A 25245-nucleotide genomic window follows, 5' to 3' on the forward strand; every position below is an offset into this window, starting at 1 on the left:
TCTTAACATGTTTCAGTAACAAGCATATAACAAAATCTTATAACTTCATATATAATGATGATACACACATTTAAACAGGATAGTGAGGTTCATCAAATTAAGACTTTTCAAATGATACTTCACAAGGCATACTTTGTACAAAACATATTATATTCATATAATAGTGGTGGATATATGGATACAGAGGGTAATATGGGGTACAGTATGTCACAGGGTGAACCAGGGTTGTGTAATGAAGGAGTCTGTAGCACCCGTGCATCATTTGTTGCAGAAGTTGGAAGGTGTGTAGTGATTGAGGTGAGGAGTTCTAGGAAAAGAAAGGATGGCCTCATGGTTAAGGCAGCTGACTGCCACCCTGGAGAGTTAAGAGTTTATCCCTGCCTCTGCCACAGAGTTCCTAAATGATGTTGGACAAATCACTAAAGCCAAACTTTTCATAGGTGGTCACTAATTGTGTCGTCTTCATTTTCTTGGTGCCAAACTTGAGACCTGGGTCTGATTCACAGAAGTTCTGAGCACTCACAACTGCAACTGAAATTAATGGGGAGAGCTATGTTTTGCATATATAAAGTGGTATATAATGCTAAGGACAGTGAAAACTCAGGCTGTAGATTTCTCAAATTGGGCATCCAAAATTAATGGACACATTTAACCTTAATCTCTCTCTAAAATGGGGATAATATCATCTTTCTCACTTCACGGGGCTGTTTGTGAAAATAATTTCATTAATATATGTGACACACTCAGATACTACAGTGATAAGCACCATTGAAAAGTCCTTGAGGAAATAAATCATTCTGTCGTCAGAGCAGAGTTTGAATAATGTGGACTAAATAAGGCCTGGGATCCACACATGGAACAATAATGATAAAAAAAAAAAGTATTGAATAGCTCCTCATTCAGTGAACACTGTCCATCTTGTGCCCAGAATGAGACAGGAGAGTTGTGGAAAAAATGGAATGTGATCAGGTAATTAAAGAGTGTATCCTAATGCATACTCACAAGGTGGTCAACTAAAGGGTATACAATGAACTTTAATTCTGGCATTTCCTAACTTTGGCTTTTCAACCTTACATTCTTTTAACATATATATTGTTTTATATAATAAACACAGGATCGAGTTTCAGAGAAGCGACTTCAGAGATAGTCCATTGTCATTAGCATTTACTTTCAGTCGTATTTTCATTATTCTTCTCATAGTTTCACTAGTGTGGATGCACTGAACAATTTTTTTTCACTAGTGGAATCTCATCAATTCAGTTTCCAGGTGTTCAGTTCTCCAGTGTAAATATAGCTAAGGGTGACTGGAGAGCTAAAGACATTATGACATCAGAAGAGACTGGAGACTGAAAGACTGAAATTGATAGTGGGAGAGATTTTTATTTCAGACAGTTTAAAACCCTTTTTTCCCACCCCCCTTTTTTTAAAGATTCAGCACCCCAACCTCTCCAGTTAAGGGATGAGAGCTCACAGTACACATTTCTGAAGAATCACCCCGCAAGAAGCCTTACAGCAAAAGTAGGGAGGAGAAGACTTGACATTCCTGATATTTATAAATAAAACTAGGGAAAAATCTTTTAAAAATGTTCCAGACTTCTTTTATACAACCTAAAGAAAGGGGGGGGGGAAAGGAAGGGGAGAATGAACCCAATTTAAAAAAAAGTCTGTGCTGATTACTTGAAAATAATATGAATCCAAGGGTGTCTGTTTTAATACTTTATTTTGAAAGAAACATGCCCTGATTTTGAAACACTTTCATACATGCTTATTTTTAAGTGAGTATTTTCCATTACTTTCACATACCACATACTTAAAGCATATTTGTAGGGTCGGGGCAATAATGAAAGTGATTGTGGATTTTTTTTGCCATGCATTTACCCAATATTTATAAGAACATAAGAACGGCTATACTGGGTCAGACCAAAGGTCCATCAAGCCCAGTATCCTGTCTTCTGATAGTGGCCAATGGCAGGTGCCCCAAAGGGAATTAAAAGACAGGTTATCATCAAGTGATACATGCCCTGTCACCCAAGCCCAGCTTCTGGCAAACAGAGGCTAGGGACACCATTCCTGCCCATCCTGGCTAATAGCCATTGATGGACCTATCTTCCATGAATCAATCTAGCTCCTTTTTGAACCCCGTTATAGTATTCATAACACCCTCTGGCAAGGAGTTCCAGAGGTTGACAGTGCATTGCGTGAAAAAATACTTTCTTGTTTTTGTTTTAAACCTGCTACCTATTAATTTCATTTGGTGGCCCCATGTTCTTGTAGTATGAGAAGAAGTAAATAACACTTCCTTATTTACTTTCTCTATACCACTCATGATTTTATAGACCTCTATCATATCTCCCCTTAGTTGCCTCTTTTCCAAGCTGAAAAGTTCCATTCTTATTAATCTCTCCTCAGACAGAAGCCATTCTATACTCATAATCATTTTTGTTGCCCTTTTCTGAACCTTTTCCAGTTCCAATATATCTTTTTTGAGATGGAGCTACCACATCTGCATGCATTATTCAAGATATGGGCATACCATGGATTTATATAGATATATTAATATGATATTTTCTGTCTTATTATCTGTCCCTTTCTTGATGATTCCCAACATTCTGTTTGCTTTTTTGACTGCTGCTGCACACTGAGTGGATGATTTTAGAGAACTATCCACAATGACTTCAAGATCTCTTTCTTGAGTGATAACAGCTAATTTAGACCCCATCATTGTATATGTATAGTTAGGATTATGTTTTCCAATGTGCATTACTTTGCATTTATCAACATTAAATTTCATCTGCCATTTTGTTGCCAGTCACCCAGTTTTGTAAGATCCTTTTGTAGCTCTTCGCAGTCTGCCTGGGACTTAACTATCTTGAGTAGTTTTGTATCATCTGCAAATTTTGCCACCTCACCGTTCACCCCTTTTTCCAGATCGTTTATGAATATATTAAATAGGACTGGTCCCAGTACAGTCCCCTGGGGGACACCACGATTTACCTCTCTCCATTCTGAAAACTGACCACCTATTCCTACCCTTTGTTTCCTATCTTTTAACCAGTTACCAATCCATGAGAGAACCTTCCCTCTTATCCCATGACTGCTTATTTTGCTTAAGAGCTTTTGGTGAGGGACCTTGTCAAAGTCTTTCTGAAAATCTAAATACACTATTTCCACTGGATCTCCTTTATATATTTATAAATTATATATTTATTGGCTATAAGCATCTAAAAATGTTTAATTCGTATTATTCTTTGATCTAGAGACAGGGAGTTAGTAATTGTCATCTATTTATATTTTCTGCACAGTCTTTGTTATTGAATTTCTTAATATTCTGATGACCTAAATCAGTACTTTTTCAGCAATGCATATTTACTAAGGTCTCCAAGTTTAGGACATTCTGGCTTTTCCTCAATCATCAAATGAAATAATTTTTCAGTTGAAGTGGATATGCAGAATTGTAGGATATGTCTCCATGCACAACTTAGGCTATGTCTACACTACAGCTTACGTCAGTATAGGTTATGTTTGTAGCGCAGGGGTGTGACTAAACCAACCCCCAGAGAAACATAAGTTATACTGACCTAAGCGCCGATGTGGACAGTGCTATGTCAGTGGGGGAGCTCCTCCCACTGACATAGCTACTGCAGTTCGCAGCAGCGGGAGTAATTAAGCCGATGGGAGAGCTTGCTCCCGTAGGGTTACAGTGTCCGCACTAGCAGCATTACAGCTGCATCAATGCAGCTGCACTGCTGTAAGTTCTGTAGAGTAGCCATAGCCTTTGTAGCTACTCATGTTTCTGTAGAAGTATTTGAGAAAAGTGTGCTCTTTCATTTTGAATACCAATGAGGAAATCAGCTTACACCTTGCTGTTTTTCCTGACCTGGCTAGGAAAGAGCTTTTAAATTAGTCTTCTTTTTCCTTTTGATATTTCTATCTACTAGGTGCTCATTTTAGCTGTTATTTGCTTCTGTATATTCTGCTATTTTTTTTTTTGTATTACTATAGTGCCTAGGAGCCCTGACCCCATTGTGACAGGCACTGCACATGTGCATGCACACACAAAATACCAGTCCCTCTACCAAGTTGCTTACAAGCTAAGTATAAGACGAGACAACAGATCGATACAGACAGGTGGGGGAGTACAAGGAAACAATGAGACAGTGTTGGTCAGTATATGACCAATGGACAGTGGCCAAAGCATGCTACCAGCCATGAAGTTTGCTAAAATCTTCATTTTATTTTGAGGGAAATGCTGGGACAATGAAATGATGTGAATACGCTTTTCTTTGACAGTTTCTTTCTTGAGATGATAAACCGTAAGATATGAAAGGGGAGGTTAGAAAGTCAATTAAATGTAACAAACTCACTACTTCATGTCAAAATTCTTACCTTATAAAAATCATTAACAGTATTTCTTCACTCACCCTTCCCTGATTCATAAATGCAATTTCTTTTATCCCAAATGTTTTATCACATAATAGGTGATTTTGTTATGTCAGAGGGTGGCAGTACAGCACAATTCTTAACCATGGTCATAAAAGTATTATGAATATTATCTCTTGGAACATCAGATACCCTTGAAGAGAAGGAGAGATTTTAACCTATTTGCAGAAAGCCAATACCAATATATTGCCTGACCTTTAAGCATGCACCTACAAAACTAAAAAGAAACAAGCTTTGCACAGGAAGATGTTCTGCTCTTCTTCTCCTCACAATATAAATTACAAAGAGGTTTTTTTGTGATTTATGCAAAATTTGTCCTGCAAAATATTACACTTCATTTGATAAATATGACATTAGGATTATATTTCACCTGCAGTATAAACTCAGATTAACAAGATGAGCATTAAACTATGATTCACTAACTCAGATTCATCAAGTAGGTGAGCATTATGCTTAGATTCACCATCACTTCTGTGTGCTAGAAGCTACACTGGCAGAAGCCAAAGATGGTACACCAACTGGGAGGGGGAGGCTGGCAGGGAAAGATAGTGATTCAGCTGGGGTCTTTAAAGCTTCTTTACCCTATGCCACCACTAGAACCTGGCATTTAGCTTCTTTTAATCCTGGACACCTAAAACAACCTACATGGCCTTATTTTTACAACCCTTGTCCACCCATCCTACTATTTCCCATCTGCTGCTGCTGTTACTTTTCATCACGTGTGCGATTTGAATGTAAGCTCTTCAGATCAGGGACTGTCTTCCTCTACATCTGTACAGTGCCTAGCACATTTTGGGTGTTACTGTAATAATGTGATTGTTTTGTAAGTGTTTTATTTTCATATCTACAACTTCCACTAGAAAACTCTAATTGTCTGTTAGATGCACTGGCAGTGATGGATGAACCTCAAAAGTTTAAGCATCCTATAGCATGGATGTTTATGCAAGATTATCTGAACTTCTTTGCTCTGGAATCGGACTAGAAAAATTTCAAGAAACACACAAAAGTTCCTGTGTTTCTTGGTTTACATCACACCAGAAATATCATGAGAAGTTTTCTTTGCAGTATTTCTTTTTTTCTTCTGATCCTAGGCCAGGTCTATTCTACAAAGTTTGTACGTCGGTCAAGGTGTGAAAAAACTACACCCCCAGTTGACATAGATTTGCCAGCCAAACCCCCAGTATAGACACAGTTATGCCAACAAAGGCACTCTTCTATCGGTATAGCTAATGTTGTTCAGGGAGGAAGTGTTAATATGCTGACAGAAAAACACCCTGTGTTAGCACTTAAACTGGGGAGTTCTGTGTCAGTATAGCGATACCAGTATCACTATACTGGCAAAGCATTTTTAATATAGACAAGGCCTAAGATGCAACTGGGAAGTGCAAAGATGGGTGGATATATTTTTTTAAATTCACAGTTTTTTCAAAATTGGAAAAAAATTAAGTTTGAGGTGGTTCGGGTCTTTTTTTAATCAATTCAAATCAATTTGCCCATCTTTCACCTCTAGAAACTTCAGATGAATTCATATGTACACTGTGACACCCTTTTAAATTTGTCAGATAGCATCTCTTGATATTTAATTTGTTTCTATTTGAGGCATCACCAGTTTGGTCATACATTTTATTTGGAACTTCATAACAAGTGCACTAGATTTGATAGTATGTTCTTCCATTCCTGAACCACTAATGTGTGCGTGCAACATAGAGCCACGCTGGTAATGTTGACCATGTTGTGGTGTTTTCAGCTTTGGCAAAGCTCACTCAGCAATGCTGCACCCACCTTCAACCTCTAGTAACGTTTATATTTTATGGATAACTTTAATGTCATTTTACATTTATACAGGACTTTTCATCTCAATGGATCACAAAGGGCTTTATTAACTATGGTATACAGTATAAATATAGACCCTGCTGAAATCCAGCCATACTGAGAAAGAGAACTGCAGACAGGAAGCAATCTGCATACAACACACTGCACTGCAACAGGGGGAGAGGAGATTTTGGGTTAAGGCCACAGGGCAAACCCATACTCTTTTAAAAAGTGGCATGAGATTTTTAATGTCCACACAAACAAATAGGATCTTAGTTTTAAGGCCTCGCTATAAACCACCACCCTCCCCATTTCCCCCGACACTTGCTCTGGATTGATAGCTGGTTTTCTTGTACTGTAGATAGCTGCCATAGGTTTTCTTGTACTCTAGATTTACCGACAAAAATGTTTTCTTTTTCAGAGAGATTGGTACAATCATCAGGTCATTAGGATGCTGCCCAAGTGAGGGTGAATTACATGATATGCTTGCAGAGGTAAGCGGTTTGTCTTTTGTAATTTTTCTTCAATCTTACAATTTACAAAAGTTTTAATCTCTGCATTACTGTGTGGGAGACCTGAGCTTGTTTCCCAGAGACTGGAAATGTTATGGAGACAGGTCACTTAGCAAGGGAGTCCCTCAGATTGCCCTGAGCAACCCCTAAGGCTGATATGGGAGCAACACTGATGGAATACAAAGAGGAATCTTTCCAGGTATGGCTATGCATTGGCTGACAGACATGGGCTAGCGGGGCTTACACCAGTGCGTTAAAAATAGCTGTATAGACAGAGTTTTGAAGTTACAGCTTAAGCTGAAACTCAGGATCTGAAGCCCACCCACCTCCGTAGGTTTCAGAGTCCAAGCTCCAACTTCAAAGCGCTGCCTATGCAGCTATTTTTAAAGTGCAAGCCCCATAACCTCAAGTCTGTCGACCTGGTCTGGGAGGCTTGCTCCAAAGTGCTATGTGGAAGTACCTTCTGTCTTCTGCCAAGGATGGTTACTGTCTGTGACCCAGTGCCAAGAGGGTGGGGAAGTTCTTTGTCAAGAAACAAGAAAAAATATTCCTTTGCGGATGGAAAAATAAAAAAGTGAGTTCCAAACTGATCAGGTTACACAAACCCCAACTGTATTATCTTCTTGACACAATCAGGCCAAACAATGAACAAGTAATACCAATTAACTCAGGAAATAGCATTGAGGTTGTGACTTTAACCTCAAAAAGCTTCTGAGGGAAGACCTGCCATGTATTCTTCATCTGTCCCCTGTGATTCCTACATATTTCACATGTCTGATGCATTATTTAGTCTATTTCAGTCCGCCCTCCTTTGTTTCTGCAGTTCAACATAATTGGTCGAGCTAAGCATATGATTGTACTCTTAATGGTGATTTTCCCCTTTTTGTGGGTTTGTAATAACTTTAATGTTTATTTTATTTGGATTTTAAACATTGTATTGCCTTTTCAGTAATCCTAGGTCACAATTATTTGAACAGTATGAAAGTTGGATACAATAGGATTATTAAACCAGTTTATCTGATTATGCTGATGCTAAGAATGTATCAGCACATTGAACTTCTGTACCTTTAGCAATATTAAATGGCTCAACCTCCTCAATCCAACCCTTTTTTTCCTGATTCTCTTTGAGTCTTCATCCTTTCTCCCGGGATTGTCTTCTCCTAAAGTTGCTATGCAATCTTTATTCTTAAATATAACATTTAAAAGGGTTTGTTTTTTTCTAAATTAATGGAGTTGTACTAGTGTAACTAAGCATAATTTGGTCCAAATATATTTTGAAACTAAAAATTGCATCCCACAAGTCTAAATTTAGGTTTAAAGGGAGTAATACTCTACAGTCTAGCTATTTACAAAACAGGAGGTTTTGAGTTCTCATGCAACGGTCTGAACAAGCAACTTAGTTCCTTTGCTTTCTGCTACAGACAACAAAAAACTGAGATAGTTGGAAGCTGCAGCTCTGTATATAACCTGGTGCTGAATGTTCGGTGCCATGAGGTGATGCTTTTGGAGCCCCAACAGACATGGCTTTCTAGAAGGTTCCAGAAACGTCAGTCCTATGAGTGCGAATGTCCAAAGCTTTCTCTTGAAGATGCACAGTAACTAGTCAGTAATCTTTTCTTGCTCATTTACTTCATCCTATAAGTCTAAGTTCCCACTCCCCTAATTGAGTGCAGGGAGTAGGGAACTTCTACTGGTAAACACCAGTCCAATGTTTTTTTTTTTTTATTTGAACACTGATTTTAGATTGTAATTTGTCCGCTCAGTTCCTGCTCTACTTTCACTTCCTAGTAGGAAGCTGGGGTCACCACAGTGATGATGCATAGGGTGGAGCCAGAGTGTGGGATACAGCAGCAGAAATAATATTTCCCACCACAGCCTCCTCTTCTTCTCTTTGCAGTGATATCAGGTTGAAATGCTACCTCGGGGGAAGGAAAGATCCCTTGATTTGGGAGGATTTCTTCCCTTGGAAGTATCCTGAGGTATATATATCACCCACACATGTCATGATGCTGGAGTTTGGCTCCACCCAAAACGTTTTGCTATCCCTGCCTCTTATCTGTATGCCAACTCCATCCCCCCTAGAGTCTCAAATAGCAGCGGTTCCACTCCCTGGCTCAGCTGCCTCTGCTCGTTAGATGAGGAGAAAGTGCAAAGAACCAGCAGAATAGAAAGTTGTCTTGCGTGCTACAGCCTGCCTCCTGTGATTTTGCGCCCCTTATTAGCAGAGTTCCCCAACTCCTATCTTCAACCAAGAAGTAGAAGACAGTCTGAGGAAAGAGAAATTGTGCTCCAAAATATAAATAATACAAAATAATAATAATAACCACATGGATTGTTGTTTATTGATAAAAGAAAATATCCCCACCCTGGTCCAAGATTTACAAAATAGAAGTGGAAGGGGATGGAGGAAAGATGGACACTGACCTGGGACTCTGGAGACCTTGGGTCCAAACTTTTTCCATCATAGACTTTCTGTGAGACTTTGAGTAAATCACTTAGTTTTCCCTCTGTAAAATGGGGAAAATAGTACTTCCCTATCTCACAGCGGGGGTTAGTGTAATAATACTCACAAGACTGTGCAGTGTTCAGATACTATGGTAATGGAGATCACAGAAGTACCTAGAGCAGATTGGAAATAGAAGTACCTGGAGTAGAGGAGAAATTGGAAAGGGTCCAGAGAAGAGCAACAAGAATGATTAAAGGTCTTGAGAACATGACCTATGAAGGAAGGCTGAAAGAATTGGGTTTGTTTAGTTTGGAAAAGAGAAGACTGAGAGGGGACATGATAGCAGTTTTCAGGTATCTAAAAGGGTGTCATAAGGAGGAGGGAGAAAACTTGTTCACCTTAGCCTCTAAGGATAGAACAAGAAGCAATGGGCTTAAACTGCAGGAAGGGAGGTCTAGGTTGGACATTAAGAAAAAGTTCCTAACTGTCAGGGTGGTTAAGCACTGGAATAAATTGCCTAGGGAGGTTGTGGAATCTCCATCTCTGTAGATATTTAAGAGTAGGTTAGATAAATGTCTATCAGGGATGGTCTAGACAGTATTTGGTCCTGCCATGCGGGCAGGGGACTGGACTCGATGACCTCTCGAGGTCCCTTCCAGTCCTAGAATCTATGAATCTATGAATAGATAGATAAGTATAATAATGCTTTAAATATTTCACCCCGCAGTAGCTATTACTGTCATAGCCTCCATAAAGAGAGCAAAAAAATACAGGCAAGAAGATGAAATTGTAGTGAAAAAGCAATTTTAAGATAGGAGTGACAATGAAGGTGGATAAGATGAAGATAAACATCTGCAAAACTTGAAGGACCTAAAGCAAAGCATTTATTTGGCCTCTCATTACCACCTGTCCAGTGTTAGGGAAAGAACCTATTTTCAGTCTTTCTGCATTTTAGAGTAGAGAAAAACCCAAGACACCTCTGGGCCTACAGTGCAAATGAATTGGTGGGTGCTTTGAGGTCAGTAGGAGTTGAGGTTGCTCATCACCTCACAGTAGCAGGTCCATTATCAGTGATGAAAGATTTCTTTTACCAGGAAATGCTTTATTGGAATAAAATGCAAACAGCAAACCTACTAAGAGAGACAAATCTAATACTTTATTTTGTAAGTCACATATACATGTTTTTGTTACGTGGTGGATTCTGGAGCAGCTATTTGCTACTAATGTTTTTTTCTTCCCAGTCTGAAAATTAGGACCACATTTAGCCCTGTAATGAGCAGCTGCAAATCCCATTGACGGAAATGGCAATTGAGAGTGCTCAGCCCCTGACAGGATCAGGCCTAATGGTTTTGGCTTTTAAACATGATTTATTTGCAGTATGATCTTTATGTGCCCTTTGGGACCTTAGTTAATATATAATATAAGATGTCTCTGTATAGTTCCTATAAATAGTTACCACATTACTACTTCTGTCTTTTTGGTTTCCTGACCTACAGCCTGTTGGAACATAGGTGCTTCATAAAACACCCTTACTACAGTCATTATCTCAATATTTGTGAAGCATGAAATAGTTCAGTTTATTGACTAACTGTTATGTCATGAGAGGGAAATTAATTTTTGCCATCCATTTTATTGCATCTTTGCAGTGGATTCAGCTTTAAAATAAACAACCCTGTAATGATCAAAGACAGTTTTATTCATGTATAGAAGAGCTTCATTTTCTAGCAAAAGATTCTCTGTTATAAGGCACAGCAGACAGAGGGCAACACTGTAGCTTCAAGACACTGTCTGCACTGAAGTGGTGGGGGATGAAGATGGACTATTCATTGGTGGCTGCTGCTAGAAGCATTGCCCCTGAGGCAACCAAAATGCCTCTCAGAGTACAGAGAGAGTACACACAGCAGCTGCTGCTACATGCTTTAACTGGGTGCTGCATGTGATGTCCCCTCCTCTAGCCCAACTCCACTGATCATGCAGAAAAGGACAGCAGGAGCCTTCTTGCCCCATCCTTTCCTGAGGAATTTGGAACCACTGCTTGTGCTATACTTCTTCCATTCTTGCCTGCTAAGAGTGCAAGGACTGAGAGTGTGTCTTGTCCCCATATGGGGTTGGTTTAAACCCCATTGCTCTGTGCCCATACAAAGGTGGGCACAATGTAGCCCAGTGTGTTCCTTTTGGGAGTGAAACTTGAAGTCTTCAACACAGGCATGTTCCTGAACAATTAGGAACTCTTTTTGTTCATGCTGTTTGACCCCTATGGAAGTGTAGGAATGCAGTGAGATCCCTGTTAGAAGTCCCTGTAGTCTTTTCTACAGTGTGTAGAAAATCTTTCTTTAATATACATGGTTGGCAAAAAAAGCCTTTTCTTTGTATGTATGGTATTTGTCATTTTCCCCACCCTTTTGTCTGTTTTAGACCCCTTTGAACTGAGAGCCTCTGCCACTTTGGCCTCTCCTTTGACAGCACTGTGTGGCTGTAAAATATCTGGAAACAACCATTCAGTCTTTGGGGGAGAGTATACTGTATCTTTAAAAACACTTTGTACGATAACTTAGTATCGGTTACTGAGTATTTTGCACAAATTTCTAACCACTAGAGGACAATATTAAGTCGTTCAAAGCTCCCACTGTAACTGGCCTGTAGCTTGTCTGGGGATATAGTCTCCTCCTTGTAATTTTTTTATTTGATCACAAGTATTTCACTCAGATGCTGTGATGATGAGTGAGTTATAAAAAACTTACATTAATTTAACTTTTTCTAAGCAATTTAAGTGAAAAATCTATTACTGCACACTCTTTGGCACACACTCTTGAGCTACATCTACATTATGAGCTAGAGGGTATGATTCCCCTGCTCATATATACATACCCAAGCTAGCTCTCATCAAGCTAGCAGGAGTATAAATATAGTAGTGTAGCTGCAGTAGCATGGGCAGTAGCAGTGGAGGGCACGGCTTAGCCTTGCTGAGTACAAACCTGCCTGAAACTGGTGGGTATGTATTTGGCACAGCTAAGACGTGCTTCCACTGCCACTGCTCCGTGGTACTGCAGCTACACCGCTTTTTATACTCACACTAGCTCCATGAGAGCTAGCAAAAATTTGAGCAGCGGAATCATACCCCTAGTTCATAGTGTAAACATGGCCTTAGTTAGATACTAGATTTTCTGCCTTACACTCTTGAGAACAAAACCCAGTAATATTCACCTAGCATAATCAATTAACTACTACATATAATGTATCATTACTATTTATTTATTATAGGCTAGATTGAGCCTTTATGCTCAGCCCTGCTTATGGGCTGGGGTGTAGCCATGCCACCTGACAAGGAGCCATGGAAAAGAATTGTGATTGAGTCTCCTGTTCCCCTCTTGCTCTACAATATGGAGTGACTGAAAGTGCAGATTACTTCCACCCAGGCTCCCCTCTTGCTACATGGGAGTGGAGTGCAATTTACATCTCCTCTATGTCTGGCCAGGTTCTGCCCCTACTCACCCACTTTGCTTATGACCACTCAGGAATGAGTGAGGTCTTATAGATCCAACCACTTCTTTCCTGTCTGGCATCTTTAGGACTAGTCAAAATCTAACCCTACTATTTTAATGCAGGAGCCAACTGGTTCTCTGGTTCTCTTTTTCGTTTTCTAATGTGTCATCTAAGATTTAAATTTACTATCCTTCTGTTTTAATATCAGGTAGAAGAAGAAGAACCTACTGGGTATATTCGTTTGGAAAAATTTCTTCCAATGATGACAAAAGTATTAATGGAAAGAAGGTAATGGAAATTTTTTTTTTTCTGTGTTGTAGCTTGGTTCAGATCTATGGGTGGTTGATTTTGACCAAAGATATCAAATATGCCTTTATGTAACTGGAAAAAGTAAAAAAAAATTTAACTCTGAGTTTGATAGTGATGAGCATTTTAGTTTAAGCTGATTTAATCTAAAAATATGTTTTACAGTTACTAAAACCACACAAATAATAGCAGAGTTTATAGTCACTGTGAATTATGATAGTGTGTTGCTTCTCTTTTATAGTGTGAATCAAAATAAACTTCCCATTAATCTGATTTTGTGTGTCTCTAAAGAGATTTTATCAAAATAAAGGTCTTTAATCATCAGGTTTTTGCAAACATGAGTTTCATTTATGGGTAGACAAAGCGTGTTTCTAATAACATAAATCATCTTCATATTAATGTATTAACAAAATAACTGCCATGCACAGTAAATGTACATGATTAGCAGTCTAAAAGGTTGACTGCTCTGGAACTAGAAGGCTAATATACACTATTCAGAGGCATGCAGTGGTCTTTTCATTTACAGATGGCCTTGATGTGTTTCTTTTGTCCTTCATTGTAACAGTATTACCTGTAATGAACTTATTTTTATTCTTAAAAAAAGGTGGCAGTGTCTTTACTTAAAAGTTTTGTGAACCCCATTGTTTTATATCCAATGCTGCAAAGTTCTCTTGTATATAAAACTCCAACTGACTTCAGTGGCAGGTAATTCTGCATGATTGGGTTACATTGTTTTCTTGCATATATATTCTTGCAGCACACAACTTGCAAGCTGCAAGTATGTTTGTAAGTAAATTTTCATTTCAGTGTTTTCCTTTTTCTTTAGTGTTTAGGATTTATTGTGTATTGTTTTGTTGTGAGGTCCTGCTTCCAAAACTGCATAGCCCTCCAAGTTGCGGCACTAATTGTTCTAATTCAATTATTTCAGATACCGGCCTATTCCAGAAGATGTACTTTTACGTGCCTTTGAGGTCTGTAACCACAATTTTAAAGCATCTAGCTAAGGGGAAAATAGTTACTGAATCTTGACTCTGGAGGGGTATGCGCTGTTTAGGAAAGACCGGAACAGAGGTAAAGGTGGGGGGGTGGCATTGTATGTCAATAGTGAAATAAACTGTAAAGAAATAATAGTGGATGGATTAGACAACACAGAGTCCGTCTGGGCAATACTCACAATGGGTAATAGGACTTCTAGAGCCTCTCCGGGGATAGTGCTTGGAGTGTGCTATAGACCGCCGGGATCGACCCAGGATATGGATAAGGAATTATTTAATGTGCTTAGAGAAGTAATTACTAATAGAAACTGTGTAATTATGGGGGACTTTAACTTCCCGGAAATAGATTGGGGAACAAACGCTAGTAGCAATAATAGGGCTCAGATGTTCCTAGATGTGCTTGCTGATCAATTCCTCCATCAAGTGGTAGCTGAACCGACGAGGGGGGAGGCCATTTTAGATTTGATTCTGGTAAGTAGTGAGGACCTCGTTGAGGAAGTGGTAGTAGGGGACAATTTGGGCTCCAGTGATCATGAGCTAATTCGGTTTAAAATACAGGGAAGGAGTAACAGAATTAAGTCAAAGACTAGGGTTTATAATTTTAAAAAGGCCAATTTTAACAAATTAAGGGGACTGGTAAGGGAAGTGGATTGGGCAAACGTATTAATGGATTTAAAGGCAGAAGAAGCCTGGGATTACTTTAAGTTAAAAATGCATGAGCTGTCGGAGGCCTGTATTCCCAAAAAGGGAAAAAGATTACCAAGCAAGAGATTTAGACCGAGCTGGATGAGCGACCGACTCAAAGGGGCGATTAGGAAAAAACAGAAAGCGTACAAAGAGTGGAAGAGGGGAGGGATCAGTAAGGAAATGTACCAAAGTGAAGTCAGAGAATGTAGAGATAGAGTGAGAAAGGCCAAAGGCCGTGTAGAATTGGACCTAGCGAGGGGAATTAAAAGCAATAGTAAGAGGTTTTACAGCCACATAAACAGGAAGAAAGCAAAGAAAGAAGAAGTGGGACCACTGAAGACTATTGCCGGAGAGGAGATTAAAGACAATCTAGGCATGGCGCAATATCTCAATGAATATTTTGCGTCGGTGTTTAATGAGGCCAATGAAGGGATTAGGGATACTAGCACCATTACAGAGGGGCGTTCGGGATGGGGGATTACCGTATCCGAGGTAGAAACAAAACTTGAACGCCTTAATGGGGCTAAGTCGGGAGGACCGGACGATCTTCATCCGAGAATATTGAAGGAATTGGCGCGGGAAATAGCAGGCCCGTTAGCGATGATATTTAATGAATCTGTAAACTCGGGGGTGGTCCCGTTAGACTGGAGAATAGCTAATGTGGTTCCTATTTTCAAAAAAGGGAAAAAAAGTGATCCGGGTAATTACAGGCCTGTTAGTTTAACATCTGTAGTGTGTAAGGTGTTAGAGAAAATTTTGAAGGAGAAACTAGTTGAGGACCTGGAGGGTAGTGGCAATTGCGATAATTTACAACATGGTTTTACGAAGGGCAGATCGTGCCAAACGAATCTGATCTCCTTCTTTGAGAAAGTAACGGATTTATTAGATAAGGGAAATGCGGTGGACCTAATATACCTGGATTTCAGTAAAGCGTTTGATACTGTACCCCATGAGGAATTATTGGTTAAACTGAAAAACATGGGGATCGATTTGAAAATCCAGAGATGGATAAGGAATTGGTTAATGGGGAGAATGCAGCGGGTCGTATTGAAGGGTGAATTGTCAGGTTGGAGGGAGGTTACCAGTGGAGTTCCCCAAGGTTCGGTTTTGGGACCCATTTTATTTAATCTATTTATAACTGACCTCGGAACCGATTGCAGGAGTAGGCTGGTAAAGTTTGCGGATGATACGAAAGTGGGAGGCGTTGTAAATTCGGAAGAGGATAGGGATATCCTGCAGGGAGACTTAAATGAGCTTGTGAATTGGAGTGTCAGAAATAGGATGAAATTTAATAGTGAAAAGTGTAAGGTGATGCATTTGGGGATGACCAATAACAATTTTAGTTACAAGATGGGGACGCATTGGTTAGAAGTAACGGAAGAGGAGAAGGACCTAGGGGTCCTTGTAGACCGCAGGATGACTATGAGTCGACAGTGTGACGTGGCGGTGAAAAAAGCCAATGCTGTCTTGGGATGCATTAGGCGAGGTATATCTAGTAGGGATAAGGAGGTCCTGCTTCCGTTGTACAAGGCGCTGGTGAGACCTCATTTGGAGTACTGTGTGCAGTTCTGGTCTCCCATGTTTAAAAAAGATGAACTCAAACTGGAACGGGTGCAGAGAAGGGCCACTAGGATGATCAGAGGAATGGAAAACCTGTCGTATGAAAGGAGACTAGAGGAGCTTAGGTTGTTTAGTCTGACAAAGCGAAGGCTGAGGGGGGATATGATTGCTATCTTTAAATATATTAGAGGGATTAATACAAGGGAGGGAGATGAATTATTCCATCTTAGTACTAACGTGGATACGAGAACGAATGGATATAAACTGGCCGTGGGGAAGTTCAGGCTTGAAATTAGACGAAGGTTTCTGACCGTTAGAGGGGTGAAATATTGGAACGGCCTTCCGAGGGAAACGGTGGGGGCGAGGGACTTGTCTGGCTTTAAGATTAAGTTAGATAAGTTTATGGAGGGAATGGTTTAATGGTAAAACATAGTTGTCAAGGAAAACCAAGCAATGGTAGGTAAATAGCATAATGGCTAAAAGGGGTCAGGATGGAGACTCTTGCCTATATGCTCGGGGTCTTACTGATCGCCATATTTGGGGTCGGGAAGGAATTTTCCTCCAGGGCAGATTGGCTGAGCCTCTGGAGGTTTTTCGCCTTCCTCCGCAGCATGGGGCAGGGATCTCTAGCAGGAGGGTCTTTGCCGATTGAGGTCACTAATAACAGGATTGGGGACTTCAGCAGCAGAGTCCAGGGAAGGGGCGGGGACGGTTTTATGGCCTGCAGCGTGCAGGGGGTCAGACCAGATGATCATAATGGTCCCTTCTGACCTTAAAGTCTATGAGTCTATGAATCTATGTAAGGTTAAAAACCAAAAGGTTTTATTTATTTATTTTTCTTTAGGTTTTAGATGCGAATAAATGCGGACATCTTACTAAAGAGGAGTTAGTCAAATATATGACTGAAGAAGGTAAAGATTTTTGCTAATTAACTTATAAAACTTATATTTAATAAAAGAAAACTCACTTGAGTAAATGCTGCAGAACAAAACCTTTCAGTTGCTACTTCTCCAGGGAAAGGATGTTATTATCTCTTTACCTGTTTGCACCATGTCATATATACCTCTGGCACTTGAAAAATAATACAAATTAATAATTACATTAATAATAATCATGAACAGTTCTTTGAGATGGCATCTGCATATTTCCACTTGTGACGGGCACCCTGATACCACTGAGCTTCCAGAACTTTCTAGAAAATCAGTGCCCAGATGAGCACCATCTTGTGGCATCAAATAGTCAGTTAAATTTATAAGAGGTTGTACAGTTTCCAGCCACTTCATTTCTTTCCTTTCTATGGCTACCTGTAGATATAGGGACCTATGTTCTGTGTATGAGGAGCTACTTTTTTTTTAACCAAAGATCTTCTGTTAATATGTTGTTTAGAACTGTAGACTGCTTAGGTAGTTTCTGTGCCAATGCACATCTTTCTTGCAGGACCATCTCTTTTCTGGTTCAAGGGCATTATGTCCAACCCAAAAGGACCAGATTTAAGCAGTGTATTTTATGCCCTTCCATCTTCCCAGAGTTTGATGCACATATCTGCTGCCTGAAGTGTTTGTATTTATTGTATGGGTTGTTTGGCATACCAGCTCTTTATGCCTTGACTTCAAAAAGACAAACATACTTCACTCCTGACATTCCAAGGCCTTTCCTTGGTTCAGGGCCCTATTCTCATGCAGGGACACAGTAGCCCTTCATCAGTTCTTAAGCCACCTGCCGCAGGAAAACAGAAGACTTTGGTGCTGCGGTTTGTCCTTTTTCTGGCACCAGCTCAGTGGAACACTATCCTCCATCATCTAGGAGGCCACCTCTATCATCTAAGTCTCTCAGTGCCAAGACATTCTTACTGCTGTGAACTTGGACAGTGCCTCCTCCCAGACAAGAACCAGATGGTACAGCCAGTGCAATTTCCTCAGTTCTGGAGTCTCTTAGCACTGAAGGAGCCTCCAATGTACTGACCTCTCTTTGGATGAGGGTTTTCAGCAGGGCCGCCCAGAGGATTCAGGGGGCCTGGGGCATAAAAAAAGGCACCACCTGCTGCGGCACTTGTACTCACTGGGCGACGGTCCGAGTCTTCGGCGGCACTTCGGCGGCGGGTCCCTTCACTCGCTCCAGGTCTTCGGCGGCACTGAAGGACCCGCTGCCAAAGACCCGGAGCGAGTGAAGGGACCCGCTGCCGAAGTGCTGCCGAAGACCTGGAGCGAGTCAAGGGCCCGCCGCCGAACCGCCGCCGAAGACGCAGAGCACCGCCGGGTGAGTAAAGATTAAAAAGGCGCCTCTACCCAGGGAAGGGATTCTCGGCCAGGGCTTGTGGGGCCCCTGCAGGGCCCGGGACAAATTGCCCCACTTGCCCCCCACCCTCTGGGCGACCCTGGTTTTCAGTTGTGTTTCACATTTGTGAAGGTCTAGATTCTGCTCTTCTTTGCCCTCAAGTGTGGGGGCTCAGAGAGGTTCTCCGAACAGAAGGACTTGGTGCCACCACAGAGAAGGAAGAGGAAATATCACGATGGATCTAGGAATTGTCTGGGTGGATTTGAAATGTTGGTTCCTCTTTCAGACTCTCCCTCTCTTGGGAGACAGTGATGGTCCATCTGTGCCAGTGCGCCTCTATTTTTCAGTGTCCCTTCTTCATGGAAGGGAGCCAATAGATTGAGATCTACATCAGATCTGGAGGATGTAACTGAGTCTTTTTCAGTGTCTCAGTTCTGGGGCTGCCTGAGTTAGCCTTGATGCTATCCATGATGGATTTGAGGCACACCTGAACATTTCTTGGGATGAGGGAGCAGTGTCTTCTGATAATTCACTTTTCCCTTCAGGCTCCACTAGGAGCTTCTCTCCCACAAGTGTGAATATGTAGACAACACTGTTGAAGAATTACAGTTACTGACAACTCTTTCTGGTAGCATGTGGAGTGACTGAAAGCTCAAGCTCTTACAGCAGCCTGAAAACTGAAGATAGATTCCCTAACAGGACAGTAGTAGAGAAAATACCGCTCCATCTACAACCTAATTTGCCTTTGGTGTTAAGATCAATCTATGACTGAATATGTGGGGAAAACAAACTATGGTAGTTTTAGATGAGAGAGTTTTAAACATCTCTAGTGTAGCTGTTGTTGGAGGAAGGAGTTTAATGCATACAGGGCACTGCTCAGCACAGGGGCGCTCATCCTGTGCAGGGAGAAGGAGTAAAATCATTCCTCTAAAGTACCTGTAACTAGTTGGAAAATATGTTATGCTAATGTAGGAAAGATCTACGTTTTTTTGGACAATCAGAAGGTAATGTTTTTCAGGAAATCTCCCACCATTTCACTAATGTCAGTGCTGCTCTTCCACCAGTGGTAGCAACAGTGGGAGAACAAGTGTAGACAGGGTACAGCCATGGTGGAAATGTGCCCTGTCTACATTAACAGTCCCACTATTACTATCCCAGTTTAACCGCACCGGTGCTAGTGAAATGGTGGAAAGTTTCCTGGAAGGATGGTGTCCCTAGCCTCTGTTTGCCAGAAGCTGGGAATGGGCAACCGGGGATGGATCACTTGATGATTACCTGTTCTGTTCATTCCCTCTGGGGCACCTGGCATTGGCCACTGTCGGAAGACAGGATACTGGGCTAGATGGACCTTTGGTCTGACCCAGTATGGTCATTCCTATGTTCCTGAAAAAAGACGCTGCCTATAAGAGAATTCATCCTGATTGACTAGAGCTTTTGCTTTGAAATCACTCCCCATTACAGAAAAGGCCTAGAAAAATGATAAACATAAAATGAGGTGGTTTTGTCTTTTATCATTATTTTTATCACCCATGGACAAACACTTTTCACAAAGTGACCTTTTCCAGACCTCAAGAAGAGCACTGTGAAAACTGAAAGCTTGTCTCTTCCACCAAACGACACTGGTCCAATAAAAGATATTATCTCACCCACCTTGTGTCTCATATCCTGGAACCAACACAGCTGCAACAATACTGCAAGTAACTGGTGTAAGTGAAGGAATTGGGTCCTGGGTCTGCCTGTCTTTTGTCTGAGTACCAAAAGGATTTCAAGGGAGAGCCCAAACACTAAGTCTATTGGATAAGGTTGAGTAATATATAGTATCAGGACAAACTGTTGACTTTTCTGTCCTCTTGCAGGTGAACCTTTTACACAGGAAGAAATGGAGGAGATGCTGTCTGCTGCTGTAGATCCTGAAACAAATACTGTTCGTTACAGAGATTATATTACAATGATGGTAGTAGATGAAAATTAGGGTTATCCTGTAGAACTAATGGGCCGCTTAGTTACACCAGTGTAAATTTGGAGTTAGTCTGGATATACAGTGGCATCATAGAAATCAGAATCTGACACAGTGTTTATAATACCAATAAAATCTTTGTGAAAGCATTTCCTTGGATTTTGTATCTTTGAACACAAGAAACATTTAAGATATCTGAAAAAGGGTTATTGAAATAAGTATTTTATATGAGATGGAAAAGAGGAGAGATGGAAAGCAGGGAATTCAGATGTATAAGTGAGACACAAAACAGGACAAATAAGAAACAAGAAATGATTTTAGAATTACATTTGAAAAAGTGAGGGGGAAAATGGGACTGTTGCAGATCAAGGTAGCAAGCAGATCAGTGTGGCTCTTAATATGGCTGAAATTTTAAAGGGATACTATCAATATCAACTTTTATATTTAAAATAAAATTTCTATTTTAAAATAGCACTTAAAATTGAAAGTATTTTACAACTCTAATTTTCAACATTTATTTTTTGTTTACTTTTTGTATTTTACTCACCTTAGGCAATGAAACTAGTCAATTCCATTTCAGGTTCTCATTCACCAGTACCCAGTATTTTGCTTCAGTTTTAAAAAGAGCAGGGAAATCAAAAAAATGCTGCTAATTTAAATGTAAAATAAAAGAAATCATTAAAACATTTCTGTTAATATGGGAATTGACAGAAAAAATGCACCCCTTTTTAACATAAATAATTGAGACCTCACATTTAGGGTTAACAGTGTGTCTTTTAAATAACAATTATGCTCAGTTTTGAATGGAAAGATAATGGTGAGGAAATCAGAAATCTTTGTGTAACAACAGGGAAATTATGGAAGAACATAACATTATGGCTGTATTTTAAAGAATCCTTATTGCAGTTGCAGGAACAAACCATACCGATGTGTAGAAAGAATAGTAAATATGGCAGGCGACCAGCTTGGCTAAACAGTGAAATCCTTGCTGATCTTAAATGCAAAAAGAAGCTTACAAGAAGTGGAAGATTGGACAAATGACCAGGGAGGAGTATAAAAATATTGCTCAGGCATGCAGGAGTGAAATCAGGAAGGCCAAATCACACTTGGAGTTGCAGCTAGCAAGAGATGTTAAGAGTAACAAGAAGGGTTTCTTCAGGTATGTTAGCAACAAGAAGAGAGCTAAGGAAAGTGTGGGCCCCTTACTGAATGAGGAAGGCAACCTAGTGACCGAGGATGTGGAAAAAGCTAATGTACTCAATGATTTTTTTGCCTCTGTCTTCACGAACAAGGTCAGCTCCCAGACTGCTGCACTGGGCAGCACAGTATGGGGAGAAGGTGACCAGCCCTCTGTGGAGAAAGAAGTGGTTCGGGACTATTTAGAAAAACTGGACGTGCACAAGTCCATGGGGCCGGATGCGCTGCATCCGAGGGTGCTAAAGGAGTTGGCGGATGAGATTGCAGAGCCATTGGCCATTATTTTTGAAAACTCATGGCGATCGGGGGAGGTCCCGGATGACTGGAAAAAGGCTAATGTAGTGCCCATCTTTAAAAAAGGGAAGAAGGAGGATCCAAGGAACTACAGGCCAGTCAGCCTTACTTCAGTTCCTGGAAAAATCCTGGAGCAGGTCCTCAAGGAATCAATTATGAAACACTTAGAGGAGAAGAAAGTGATCAGGAACAGTCAACATGGATTCACCAAGGGGAAGTCGTGCCTGACTAACCTAATTGCCTTCTATGATGAGATAACTGGCTCTGTGGATGAGGGGAAAGCAGTGGATGTGTTATTCCTTGACTTTAGCAAAGTTTTTGATATGGTCTCCCACAGTATTCTTGCCAAGTTAAAGAAGTATGGGCAGGATGAATGGACTGTAAGGTGGATAGAAAGCTGGCTAGATCGTCGGGCTCAACAGGTAGTGATCAATGGCTCCATGTCTAGTTGGCAGCCGGTTTCAAGCAGAGTGCCCCAAGGGTCGGTCCTGGGGCCAGTTTTGTTTAATAACTTTATTAATGATCTGGAGGATGGTGTGGACTGCACTCTGAGCAAGTTTGCAGATGACACTAAACTGGGAGGCGTGGTAGATACACTAGAGGGTAGGGATCGGATACAGAGGGACCTAGACAAATTAGAGGATGGGGCCAGAAAAAAACTGAGGTTCAACAAGGACAAGTGCAGAGTCCTGCACTTAAGACTGAAGAATCCCATGCACTGCTACAGACTAGGGACCGAATTGCTAGGTAGCAGTTCCACAGAAAAGGACCTAGGGGTCACAGTGGACGAGAAGCTGAATATGAGTCAACAGTGTGCTCTTGTTGCCAAGAAGGCTAACGGCATTTTGGGCTGTATAAGTAGGGGCATTGCCAGCAGATCGAGGAACGTGATCATTCCCCTTTATTCGACATTGGTGAGGCCTCATCTGGAGTACTGTGTCCAGTTTTGGGCTCCACACTACAAGAAGGATGTGGAAAAATTGGAAAGAGTCCAGTGGAGGGCAACAAAAATGATTAGGGGTCTGGAGCACATGACTTATGAGGAGAGGCTGAGGGAACTGGGATTGTTTAGTCTCCAGAAGAGAAGAATGATGGGGGATTTGATAGCTGCTTTCAACTACCTGAAGAGGGGTTCCAAAGAGGATGGAGCTCGGCTGTTCTCAGTGGTGGCAGATGACAGAACAAGGAGAAATGGTCTCAAGTTGCAGTGGGGGAGGTCTAGGTTGGATATTGGGAAACACTATTTCACTAGGAGGGTGGTGAAGCACTGGAATGCATTACCTAGGGAGGTGGTGGAATCTCCTTCCTTGGAGGTTTTTAAGGCCCGGCTTGACAAAGCCCTGGCTGGGATGATTTTGTTGGGAATTGGTCCTGCTTTGAGCAGGGGGTTGGACTAGATGACCTCCTGAGGTCCCTTCCAACCCTGATATTCTAGGATTCTATGAACAGTTGCGGAGACCATTGTGAATAAAGGTTATGCTCTTACCATTTTTTTTACTTTTATCTCAGTTATTTGTTAAGCATCAACAGTAAGCTTGGTTCTGTATATGATACATATAGAAAGAAAGAAATGGTCCTTGTTCTGGGAAGCTTACAGAATACGTATTTTTCACTCATTTCACCTTTCATCTAAAGATCTCAAAACACTTAACATACATTAATTGAGCAAAACTCAGAACATTCCTATATTATGCATATAAAACCTTTTTACAGATGGGGAAACTGAGGCAGTGAGCCATGAAATGACTTGCCCATCTCACACAGTGTCAGTGGCAGAGTTGAGAACAGAACATAGGGTTCTTCTTTGAGTGCTTGTTCATGGCAATTCCAATCAGGTGTGCGTGCGCCACATGCACGACAGCCGGAAGATTTTCCCCAGCATAGGGTCGGCATGGGCGCCCTTGGAGTCGCGCCTTCATGGCGCTCAATATAGGATCCTGCTGACCCGCCACCCCCTCAGTTCCTTCTCTACCGCCTGTGATGGCCAGCTGGAGCTCCCCGTTGCTCTTGCCTCGGCAAGCTCATGTTCTTCGCAGTGTTCTTTTTAGTGTATATAGTAGTACAGACGCCCCCCGACTTACGCAATTCTTCCATTCCAGAAAGCCTCGCGTAACTCGAATTTTGCATAAGTTGCAAATGTACGTTACGCAAAAATTTCCACAACTCGAAAATCCTATTTCTAGCTTATGGAACTTTCTCTGTAAGTGCGATTTTGCATAAGTCGGGTCTTGCATAACTCGGGGAGCGTCTGTAGAATAGTTCTTATTTGTATAGTTAGTGTAAATAGCTTCATAAGTTTTGTTTGGGGGGCTTCCCCCTCCCCCAAACATTCCCCCGGTACTGGGGCATGCCTCTGTCCCTGGGATTTAAGGCATGTACAGACTGTGGTAGGACTATGCCCAGAAGTGACCCGCACACTTTGTGCTTGAAGTGTCTCAGTGAGGATCACCTTAGAGAGTGTTGTAAGATTTGCAGAGGGTTCCACCCTAGGACCCTAAAGGACAGATTAGCGCCTCCGGATTTTGCTCATGGAGGCAGCACTTCGGCCTCAGTCAGAAACTGGCGCAGGGGAGCCAGCCCCAAGCACCGCTTCCTTGGCGCACAGTGCGCTGGCATTCTCGATGCGTGAGCCGGTGCCGAGGAAGGACTCCTCTAGAGACCCACGGTCTCAAACCCCAGTGCCACACAAAAAGAAGAGGTCAGACAGAGGCCATTCCCCAAACAGTGTAAGGACCAGGTGGTCGGTAACCCTCCATCCAGTGCCCAATTGCTACAGGTCATGTCAACTCCTGCCCCAGCGGGGGTCCAGTCGATTCCGGACCCTCATTGCTCACTGGCCTCCCACCAACAAGACCTGCAGCTCCCCTCCATGCCGGAGGTGTTTGAGGCTGCATTGGGCCTTCTGGCACTTATGGCACCCGCCTCCCCTCCAAGGCGGGAGAGGTCACTGGCAGTGGTTCAGGCCCCTGTGCAATCCATGGACAAGCTGGCGATGATGGCTATGCGTGCACCATCCCCGGCGCATCCACCCCGGCACCGGCTGCCCTCATGGAGGAGCCACTCCGGTCCCCCAGTTTGCGGCACCCATCACTGGCACCGAGGGGCTCCACTCCTTCGTCCCAGTCAGAGACCTCAAAGTCGGAAGCAGAGTCATTGCGCTCCAGTAGGAGTAGGAGGTCTCGCTCCCACGCGAGACCGTCATCCCTACCTGGCACCATGGCTGGGCCAGTGGCAAGCTCCTCAGTGGCCATTCTGGATGCCCTGGGCCTATCATGAAAGCCA

At 41.7% G+C, this 25245-nt stretch overlaps 1 protein-coding gene across 3 annotated transcripts in view; it reads left to right on the plus strand.

Moving 5' to 3' along the window:
• Positions 1-20621, plus strand: part of EFCAB2 (EF-hand calcium binding domain 2) — a 39660-nt gene extending 19039 nt beyond the window's left edge. For all 3 annotated transcript variants that reach the window (XM_005300551.4, XM_065589164.1, XM_065589163.1), the window contains 5 exons: positions 6674-6746; positions 12902-12981; positions 13928-13970; positions 17086-17152; positions 20372-20621. In XM_005300551.4, the coding sequence (XP_005300608.2) occupies positions 6674-6746; positions 12902-12981; positions 13928-13970; positions 17086-17152; positions 20372-20487 (379 nt within the window). In that variant the 3' untranslated portion in view covers positions 20488-20621. The remainder of the gene's footprint in view (positions 1-6673; positions 6747-12901; positions 12982-13927; positions 13971-17085; positions 17153-20371) is intronic.
• The last annotated feature ends 4624 nt before the right edge of the window (positions 20622-25245 follow it).

Source organism: Chrysemys picta, chromosome 3 (genome assembly GCF_011386835.1).
Source record: "Chrysemys picta bellii isolate R12L10 chromosome 3, ASM1138683v2, whole genome shotgun sequence".
Taxonomy (NCBI): Eukaryota; Metazoa; Chordata; order Testudines; family Emydidae; genus Chrysemys; species Chrysemys picta.